The sequence below is a fragment of the Pristiophorus japonicus genome, chromosome 20, assembly GCF_044704955.1.
Source record: "Pristiophorus japonicus isolate sPriJap1 chromosome 20, sPriJap1.hap1, whole genome shotgun sequence".
In the NCBI taxonomy this organism is placed as follows: domain Eukaryota; kingdom Metazoa; phylum Chordata; class Chondrichthyes; family Pristiophoridae; genus Pristiophorus; species Pristiophorus japonicus.
Window position 1 is genome coordinate 83,697,113 of NC_091996.1, and position 11,167 is coordinate 83,708,279.

The following is an 11,167-nucleotide window of genomic DNA, read 5'->3' on the forward strand; positions in this document are numbered from 1 at the left end:
CCCCCTCCCCCCCACACACACACTCCCCCTCCTCCCCCCACATCTCATCCCCCATCTCCGTCTTGCCCTGTCTCCCCCCTCCCACCCAGTCTCTCCCCCAATTCCCAGTCTCTCCCCCAATTCCCTCCCTCTCCCCCCACCCCATTTACCTCCCTCTCCCCCCCACCCCATTTACCTCCTCCCCCCCCCACCCCATTTACCTCCCTCTCCCCCCCACCCCATTTACCTCCCTCTCCCCCCCCCACCCCATTTACCTCCCTCTCCCCCCCACCCCATTTACCTCCCTCTCCCCCCCCCACCGCATTTACCTCCGTCTCCCCCCCCCACCCCATTTACCTCCCTCTCCCCCCCCACCCCATTTACCTCCCTCTCCCCCCTGCCCCCCACCCCCTTTCCCACCACCTCCCTCTCCCCCCATATTCCCTCCCTCTCCCCCCCCATTCCCTCCCTCTCCCCCCCATTCCCTTCCTCTTCCTCCCGCCACCCCTTTCCCTCCGTCTCCCCATCTCCATCCCCCCCCACCCCCTCTCCGTCCCTCCCTCCCCCCCACACCCCTCTTCTCCCTCACCCCTCTTCCCCTCCTCCTCACCCCCCATCCCCACATCCCTCTACCTCACCCACCCCCTCCCCCCACCACCCCTCTCACCCCACTCCTCTCCCTCACCCACCCCACTCCTCTCCCCCACCCCTTTCCCTCTCACCCCTACTCCTCTCCCTCATCCCCCCCCTCTCCTCTCCTTCATCCCGCCACCCCTCTCCTTCATCCCCCCACTCCCCTCCCTCATCCCCCCCCACCCCTCTCCTTCATCCCCCCCCACCCCTCTCCTTCATCCCCCCCCACCCTCTCCTCTCCCTCATCCCCCCCACCCTCTCCTCTCCCTCATCCCCCCCACCCTCTCCTCTCCCTCATCCCCACACCCCCCACACTCCCCTCTCCTTCTCCCCCACACTCCCCTCTCCATGGCGCTGCTCGCCCTCACCCCCCACACCACACACACACAAACATCCCGCGGGAGAGCCGCCGCCGAGAGACAGGCTGCAAATGGCCGCTGGCCCTTACCCGCAGAGCCGAGAGGTCGATGTCGTCCAGGCTGCGGGCGGGCGGCTCGCTCGCCATCTTGTCGGCCTCAGCAACAGGAGCCGGGAACGGGGCGGGCTGCGCTGCGCTGCACCGGGCGGAGGAGGGGGGGGTGTCGGGACCGGGCTAATTGTAGAAAACTTTTCCAGGAGATGCTGATATTTTAGCCCCCTCCCCCTCAAAGGGCGGCGCGGCGCTGGGCTGTGCCGGTCAGGGCGGGTGGGGTGAGCAATCGAGAGCCAGCCGCTCCGTCCTCTCCTCCGCCTCCATTACCGGCACCTTCCCACACCAATCGATTCTCGCCTCTCCCTCCCTCCCTCCCGGCCCGGCCCCGTAACCAAGAGTAACGCGGCCGCCCGCTCCCAGCGTGCGTGCCGTGCGTGCGCGCCCCCTTCCTTCAACCGTCACTCACGCGCGCGCAACTCCTTCAACTGCCTTCGGCTCGCTGTCGGGCAGGCGGACGTGCGCGCTCCCCAATTCAGACGTCTTGACGTGCGCGCCGCTCAGCGCCGCGCTCCCTCGTGATGTCTCCGCCCCATCCTTCATTCGCACGGGCTGGCTGGCTGCCAGCGCATGCGCACACCTTACGCTCACGCGGGTTAGGCGTGACGTCTCCTCTGCCCCGCCCGCGCTCTCTCTCGCTCGCTCCCGCCTCTTCCCACTCACTGCGCGTGCGCACGCCCTACTCCGCGTGTGGCGTGACGTCTTTCTCCGCCTTCCCACTGACTGACTGCGCGTGCACACTCCCTTCCCCTCCCCACCCTCGGAGTCTGGCGTGACGTCACGCTCCTCCTCCTGCCTGCGCGTGCGCGTGCGCAACTCCCGACTCCGAGATTGGCGTGAAGTCCGGCTGCCGCCCATTTCGCGCGTGCGCACTGTTTAACTCCCAGATCTTGCTTTCGCGCACGCGCACCTGAGAGGTTGTGGCTCAGGCCCCAGCTGCGACCCCTAATGGTGAGTTCGCGGAACTCCGCTGTCAGCTGCAGGTGTGGAGAAGAAATGGACACTGGGGTGCATCATTACCCCAGGAAACCACATTTTAATTTGAGCTCAGTTTCCTTTGCAGTTTAATGTCTAAATTTATGGGTTCCAATGCCCCTAACAAAAGGATGGGCACTTGATTTAAAGTCTATTTTAAAATATTGGTGTGATTTTTCTCGGGTTGGCAACCAGTAACCAGTGGGGTGCCGCAGGGATCAGTGCTGGGACCCCAACTATTTACAATCTATATTAACGACTTGGATGAAGGAACTGAGTGTAACATAGACAAGTTTGCTGATGATACAAAGATGGGAGGAAAAGCGATGTGTGGGGAGGACACACAAAATCTGCAAAAGGACATAGACAGGCTCAGTGCATGGGCAAAAATTTGGCAGATGGAGTATAATGTTGGAAAGTGTGAGGTCATGCACTTTGGCAGAAAAAAAATCAAAGAGCAAGATTATTTAAATGGAGAAAGATTGCAAAGTGCTGCAGTACAGCGGGACCTAGGGGTACTTGTGCATGAAACACGAAAGATTAGTATGCAGGTACAGCAAGTGATCAGGAAGGCCAATGGAATCTTGGCCTTTATTACAAAGGGGATGGAGTATAAAAGCAGGGAAGTCTTGCTACAGTTATACAGGGTATTGGTGAGGCCACACCTGGAATACTGCGTGCAGTTTTAGTTTCCATATTTATGAAAGGATATACTTGCTTTGGAGGCAGTTCAGAGAAGGTTCACTCGGTTAATTCCGGGGATGAGGGGGTTGACTTATGAGGAAAGGTTGAGTAGGTTGGGCCTTTACTCATTGGAATTCAGAAGAATGAGAGGTGATCTTATCAAAACGTATAAGATTATGAGGGGGCTTGACAAGTTGGATGCAGAGAGGATGTTTCCACTGATCGGGGAGACTAGAACTAAGGGGCATAATCTTGGAATAAGGGGCCGTCCATTTAAAACTAAGATGTGGAGAAATTCCTTCTCTCAGAGGGTTGTAAATCTGTGGAATTCGCTGCCTCAGGGAGCTGTGGAAGCTGGGACATTGAATAAATTTAAGACAGAAATAGACAATTTCTTAACCGATAAGGGGTTATGGGGAACGGGCGGGGAAGTGGAGCTGAGTCCATGATCAGATCAGCCATGATCGTATTGAATCGCGGAGCAGGTTCGAGGGGCCGTATGGTATACTCCGGCTCCTATTTCTTATGTTCTTATGTTTACTAAATCCAACAGACAATTCAGGTGCAATTGGCTGCCACAGGGACTGGCTGCGGCCAATAGCATCCATGCATTTAAGTGGAAGCTGGATAAGGACATGCAGGAGAACACCTTGCATTTATATAAAGGCAGAAAATGCTGCAATCGCTCAGTGGGCCAGGCAGCATCTGTGGAGCGAGAAACAGAGTTCACATTTCAGGTCTGCGTCCCTTCGTCTAAACTCTCATTTATGATAGCGCCTTTGATAGAATCATATAAACTTATGGCACAGAAGGAGGCCATTCAGCCCATTGTGTCTTCGCCGGTCAAAAAAGAGCTGTCCAGCCTAATCCCACTATCCACTCTCGGACCCTCATAATTTTATACATCTCAATTAAATCTCCCCTCAGTCAATCTTTCCTCATAGCTGAAACTCTCCAGTCCTGCCAACATTCTTGCAAAATCCAATTTCTACGCTTCCCTCACCTTCACATGGTCTATCTCTGACTCTTCCCTTTCCTTCCTTGACTTCTCTGTCTCCACTGGGAATAGTCAATTGACAAACATTCACTATAAACCCACTGACTCCCACAGCTACCTAGACTACACTTCCTCCCACCACGCATCCTGTAAGGACTCCATTACATTTTCCCAGTTTCTCCATCTCCGTCGCATCTGTTCTGACGATGCCACCTTCCACATTAGTGCCTCTGACATGTCTTCCTTTTTCCTCAACCGAGGATTCCCCTCTACCGTGGTTAACATGGCCCTCAACTGTGACCTCTGCTCTCACCCCTTCCCCTCCCTCTCTGAACCAGAACAGGGTTCCCCCCATTGTCCTCACGTTCGTCGTAGCAGCCTCCACGTTCAACGGATCATCCTCCGCCATTTCTGCCACCTCCAGTGTGATAGAAACATAGAAAATAGGTGCAGGAGCAGGCCATTCAGCCCTTCTAGCCTGCACCGCCATTCAATGAGTTCATGGCTGAACATGAAACTTCAGTACCCGCTTCCTGCTTTCACGCCATACCCCTTGATCCCCCGAGTAGTAAGGACTTCATCTAACTCCCTTTTGAATATATTTAGTGAATTGGCCTCAACTACTTTCTGTGGTAGAGAATTCCACAGGTTCACCACTCTCTGGGTGAAGAAGTTTCTCCTTATCTCGGTCCTAAATGGCTTACCCCTTATCCTTAGACTGTGACCCCTGGTTCTGGACTTCCCCAACATTGGGAACATTCTTCCTGCATCCAACCTGTCCAAACCCGTCAGAATTTTCAACGTTTCTATGAGGTCCCCTCTCACTCTTCTGAACTCCAGTGAATACAAGCCCAGTTGATCCAGTCTTTCTTGATAGGTCAGTCCCACCATCCCGGGAATCAGTCTGGTGAATCTTCGCTGCACTCCCTCAATAGCAAGAATGTCCTTCCTCAAGTTAGGAGACCAAAACTGTAGACAATACTCCAGGTGTGGCCTCACCAAGGCCCTGTACAACTGTAGCAACACCTCCCTGCCCCTGTACTCAAATCCCCTCGCTATGAAGGCCAACATGCCATTTGCTTTCTTAACTGCCTGCTGTACCTGCATGCCAACCTTCAATGACTGATGTACCATGACACCCAGGTCTCGTTGCACCTTCCCTTTTCCTAATCTGTCACCATTCAGATAATAGTCTGTCTCTCTGTTTTTACCACCAAAGTGGATAACCTCACATTTATCCACATTATACTTCATCTGCCACGCATTTGCCCACTCACCTAACCTATCTAAGTCACTCTGCAGCCTCATAGCATCCTCCTCACAGCTCACACTGCCACCCAACTTAGTGTCATCCGCAAATTTGGAGATACTACATTTAATCCCCTCGTCTAAATCATTAATGTACAATGTAAACAGCTGGGGCCCCAGCACAGAACCCTGCGGTACCCCACTAGTCACTGCCTGCCATTCCGAAAAGTACCCATTTACTCCTACTCTTTGCTTCCTGTCTGACAACCAGTTCTCAATCCACGTCAGCACACTACCCCCAATCCCATGTGCTTTAACTTTGCACATTAATCTCCTGTGTGGGACCTTGTCGAAAGCCTTCTGAAAGTCCAAATATACCACATCAACTGGTACTCCTTTGTCCACTTTATTGGAAACATCCTCAAAAAATTCCAGAAGATTTGTCAAGCATGATCTCCCTTTCACAAATCCATGCTGACTTGGACCTATCATGTCACCATTTTCCAAATGCGCTGCTATGACATCCTTAATAATTGATTCCATCATTTTACCCACTACTGAGGTCAGGCTGACCAGTCTATAATTCCCTGCTTTCTCTCTCCCTCCTTTTTTAAAAAGTGGGGTTACATTGGCTACCCTCCACTCGATAGGAACTGATCCAGAGTCAATGGAATGTTGGAAAATGACTGTCAATGCAGCCGCTATTTCCAAGGCCACCTCCTTAAGTACTCTGGGATGCAGTCCATCAGGTCCTGGGGATTTATCGGCCTTCAATCCCATCAATTTCCCCAACACAATTTCCCGACTAATAAAGATTTCCCTCAGTTCCTCCTCCTTACTAGACCCTCTGACCCCTTTTATATCCGGAAGGTTGTTTGTGTCTTCCTTAGTGAATACTGAACCAAAGTACTTGTTCAATTGGTCTGCCATTTCTTTGTTCCCCGTTATGACTTCCCCTGATTCTGACTGCAGGGGACCTACGTTTGTCTTTACTAACCTTTTTCTCTTTACATACCTATAGAAACTTTTGCAATCCGCCTTAATGTTCCCTGCAAGCTTCTTCTCGTACTCCATTTTCCCTGCCCTAATCAAACCATTTGTCCTCCTCTGCTGAGTTCTAAATTTCTCCCAGTCCCCAGGTTCGCTGCTATTTCTGGCCAATTTGTATGCCATTTCCTTGGCTTTAATACTATCCCTGATTTCCCTAGGTAGCCACGGTTGAGCCACCTTCCTTTTTTTATTTTTAGGCCAGACAGGAATGTACAATTGTTGTAATTCATCCATGCGGTCTCTAAATGTCTGCCATTGCCCATCCACAGTCAACCCTTAAGTATCATTAGCCAATCTATCTTAGCCAATTCATGCCTCATACCTTCAAAGTTACCCTTCTTTAAGTTCTGGATCATGGTCTCTGAATTAACTGTTTCATTCTCCATCCTAATGCAGAATTCCACCATATTATGGTCACTCTTCCCCAAGGGGCCTCTCACAATGAGATTGCTAATTAATCCTCTCTCATTACACAACACCCAGTCTAAGATGGCCTCCCCCCTAGTTGGTTCCTCGACATATTGGTCTAGAAAACCATCCCTTATGCACTCCAGGAAATCCTCCTCCACCGTATTGCTTCCAGTTTGGCTAGCCCAATCTATGTGTATATTAAAGTCACCCATTATAACTGCTGCACCTTTATTGCATGCACTCCTAATTTCCTGTTTGATGCCCTCCCTAACATCACTACTACTGTTTGGAGGTCTGTACACAACTCCCACTAACGTTTTTTGCCCTTTAGTGTTCTGCAGCTCTACCCATATAGATTCCACATCATCCAAGCTAATGTCTTTCCTAACTATTGCATTAATCTCCTCTTTAACCAGCAATGCTACCCCACCTCCTTTTCCTTTTATTCTATCCTTCCTGAGTGTTGAATACCCCTGGATGTTGAGTTCCCAGCCCTGATCATCCTGGAGCCACGTCTCCGTAATCCCAATCACATCATATTTGTTAACATCTATTTGCACACTTAATTCATCCACCTTATTGCGGATACTCCTTGCATTAAGACACAAAGCCTTCAGGCTTGCTTTTTTAACACCCTTTGTCCTTTTAGAATTTTGCTGTACAGTGGCCCTTTTTGTTCTTTGCCTTGGGTTTCTCTGCCCTCCACTTTTCCTCATCTCCTTTCTGTCTTTTGCTTTTGCCTCATTTTTGTCTCCCTCTGTCTCCCTGCATAGGTTCCCATCCCCCTGCAATATTAGTTTAACTCCTCCCCAACAGCACTAGCAAACACTCCCCCTAGGACATTGGTTCCGGTACTGCCCAGTGCAGACCGTCCGGTTTGTACTGGTCCCACCTCCCCCAGAACCGGTTCCAATGCCCCAAGAATTTGAATCCCTCCCTGCTGCACCACTGCTCAAGCCATGTATTCATCTGCGCTATCCTGCGATTCCTACTCTGACTAGCACGTGGCACTGGTAGCAATCCCGAGATTACTACTTTTGAGGTCCTACTTTTTAATTTAGCTCCTAGCTCCTTAAATTCGTTTCGTAGGACCTCATCCCTTTTTTTACCTATGTCGTTGGTACCAATGTGCACCACGACAACTGGCTGTTCTCCCTCCCATTTCAGAATGTCCTGCACCCGCTCCAAGACATCCTTGACCCTTGCACCAGGGAGGTAACATACCATCCTGGAGACTCGGTTGCGTCCGCAGAAACGCCTATCTATTCCCCTCACCATCGAATCCCCTATCACTATCGCGCTCCCAATCTTTTTCCTGCCCTCCTTTGCAGCAGAGCCACCTACGGTGCCATGAACTTGGCTGCTGCTGCCCTCCCCTGATGAGTCATCCCCCCCAACAGTACTCAAAGCAGTGTATCTGTTTTGCAGGGGGATGACCACAAGGAACCCCTGCACTATCTTTCTTGCACTGCTCTTCCTGCTGGTCTTCCATTCCCTATCTGGCTGTGGACCCTTCTCCTGCGGTAAGACCAACTCACTACACGTGATACTCACGTCATTCTCAGCATCGTGGATGCTCCAGAGTGAATCCACCCTCAGCTCCAATTCCGCAACGCGGACCGTCAAGAGCTCGAGGCGGATACACTTCCCACACACGTAGCGCCCAGGGACACCGGAAGTGTCCCCGAGTTCCCACATGGTACAGGAGGAGCATATCACGTGACCGAGCTCTCCTGCCATGTCTTAACCTTAGATACCCTTAAATTGGTAATAACAATGTTACAGTTCACTTACTGATATAAAAAATAAAAGAAAAGCTACTCACCAATCACCAGCCAATCACTTACCCCATTGGCTGTGACGTCACTTTTTGATTACTTTCTACATCTATTTTGCTTTCTCTCCCGTTGTAGCTGCACCGGTACGCTGGCTCTCGATCTCCCGCTGGGCCTTTTATAGGTCGCTCCCCTCTCACCAACTGCCGCTGGCTCTCGATCTCCCGCTGGGCTTTTGATAGGTCGCTCCCCTCTCACCAACTGATCCCACCACCAATCACATCTTCCCCTCCCCTCCCCTCTCAGCATTCTGAAGGGACTGCTCCCTCCACGACACCCTGATCCATTCCGCAGTCACCCCTAGCACCCCCCTCCCCTTCCCATGGTACCTTCCCGTACAAGCGCAGGAGATGCAACACCTGCCCTTTTACCTCCTCCCTTCCCACTGTCCAGGGCCACAAACACTCCTTCCAGGTGAAACGACGATTTACTCGTACTTCTTTCAATTTAGCCCACTGTATTCGCTGCTCACGATGTGGTCTCCTCTACATGGGGGAGACCAAGCGCAGATTGGGTGACCGCTTTGCAGAACACCTCCGTTCAGTCCGTAAGTGTGACCCCGAGCTTCCGGTCGCCTGTCACTTTAATTCTCTGCTCCACTCCCACTCTGACCTCTCCGTCCTCAGTCTCTTACACTGTTCCAAAGAAACTCAATTCAAGCTCGAGGAACAGCACCTCGTCTTTCGATTAGGCACCTTACAGCCTTCGGGACTCAACATCGAGTTCAACAATTTCAGACCATAACCTCTGCCCATAGATTGCAGCCTTTCCTCCTTTTTTTTAACCCCCGCCCCACGATCTTATGTACTTTTTCTCTCTGTTTCCCATGGCAGCTGGTCATTATTCCGCCATGCACACCCTGTCTAGACTCATTTTTTTCTAACTTCTGCCATTACAATTTCAAGTCGGCCCATCATCCCTTTTGTCTCCCAAATCTCTCCTGTCTTCCACCCTATCACAGACCTTCCCTTTTGCTCGTTCCTCCCCTCCCCCTCAGTGCTCCTGAATCGGTTCATTTCGAACATTTGCCGGTTCTGACGAAGGGTCATCGACCTGAAACGTTAATTCTGTTTCTCCACAGATGCTGCCTGACCCGCTGAGATTTCCAGCATTTTCCATTTTTATTTCAGATTCCAGCATCCGCAGTATTTTGCTTTTGTATGCTGGTAAATCTCCTCTGCACCCTCTCCAGTGCAATCACATCCTTCCTGTAATGCGGTGACCAGAACTGCACACAGTACTCTAGTTGTGGCCTAACTAGTGTTTTATATAGTCACATAGAAACATAGAAAATAGGTGCAGGAGTAGGCCATTCGGCCCTTCGAGCCTGCACCACCATTCAATATTCACGGTGGGGAAGGGCCACAGTTTAAAGCCCTTCCGCCACAGTAAACCCAGGGGATGGAATCAGTATAAAACTCCCCTCGGGCTGCAATGGTAAACCTTTTGTATACATAGAGCACCATGATCTGCAAACACCTATGTAGTGCCATGTATAATGCAAGTTCTGTTGCGTAATACATGTTAGAAACAAATGTAACTGTACCCTCACTGTGTACTGTATGGTGACACATGTAATGTAACTTGATGAACGTACCACAATGCACCCTGGATTGTATGAATTGTACCTTGAAATGTAAAGTAAAGAAATGTATTGAACGGAACTGCGATCAGCCCCCAAATGTATTGTATGGAATTGCTGAACGCATCCAAATGTACTGAACTGCTTTCCAATGTATTGTGCAAATTTTTAAATGAATAAAGTATATTTTGAAATTTAAAAAAAACCATTCAATATGATCATGGCTAATCATTCACCTCAGTACCACTTTCCTGCTTTCTCTCCATACCCCTTGATCCCATAGCCGTAAGGGCCATATCTAACTCCCTCTTGAATATATCCAATGAACTGGCATCAATAACTCTCTGCGGTAGGGAATTCCACAGGTTCACAACTCTCTGAGTGAAGAAGTTTCTCCTCATCTCAGTCCTAAATGGCTTACCCCTTATCCTTAGACTATGTCCCCTGGTCCTGGACTTCCCCAACATCGGGAACATTCTTCCCGCATCTAACCTGTCCAGTCCCGTCAGAATTTTATATGTTTCCATGAGATCCCCTCTCATCCTTCTAAACTCCAGTGAATACAGGCCCCGTCGATCCAGTCTCTCCTCATATGTCAGTCCTGCCATCCCTGGAATCAGTCTGGTGAACCTTCGCTGCACTCCCTCAATAGCAAGAACGTCCTTCCTCAGATTAGGAGACCAAAACTGAACACAATATTCCAGGTGAGGTCTCACTAAGGCCCTGTACAACTGCAGTAAGACCTCCCTGCTCCTGTACTCAAATCCCCTAGCTATGAAGGCCAACATACCATTTGCCTTCTTCACCGCCTGCTGTACCTGCATGCCAACTTTCAATGAACGATGTACCATGTAAGGTCCTGACCCTGCAGTACAGATTTACACGAGGCACATGCTGAAATCAAGGTCACTCTGGACCTGCACCTTTATTTCACAGCTCTCGAGTGCCACACTTGCCTGAGACCTGCCTTTATATACCTGTGTGGAACAGGTATGCAGTGTCTCCTGCAAGTGCACCCCTGGTGGTAAAGTATGCTTATGGTGACAGGTCATATCTAGTTACAGTCATGTATAGCATGGTAAGATACAGTTATATACAGTAGTGTGAGATACATGACATCACCCTCCCCCAAGGTCTTATTGTCTTTATAGATTCAGTCTCTCAGGGTGGTCTATGCTCTCGCGTGGAGCATCTTAGTTGTGGTTTAGTTGTTTGCCTTGGTGCCTGTTTTTCTTTCGGTGTGATTGCTGGTATCTCGCCTGGACTGTCTGTTTCGTTCAGTATGATTGCTGGTGTCTCGCCTG

At 50.5% G+C, this 11,167-nt stretch overlaps 1 protein-coding gene across 6 annotated transcripts in view; it reads right to left on the reverse strand.

Annotated features, from left to right (window-relative positions):
- LOC139232634 (misshapen-like kinase 1) overlaps positions 1–1,405 on the reverse strand; it is a 259,745-nt gene extending 258,340 nt beyond the window's left edge. For all 6 annotated transcript variants that reach the window (XM_070863069.1, XM_070863068.1, XM_070863070.1 and 3 more), the window contains exon 1: positions 1,061–1,405. In XM_070863069.1, the coding sequence (XP_070719170.1) occupies positions 1,061–1,117 (57 nt within the window). In that variant the 5' untranslated portion in view covers positions 1,118–1,405. The remainder of the gene's footprint in view (positions 1–1,060) is intronic.
- Between the last annotated feature and the right edge of the window lie 9,762 nt (positions 1,406–11,167).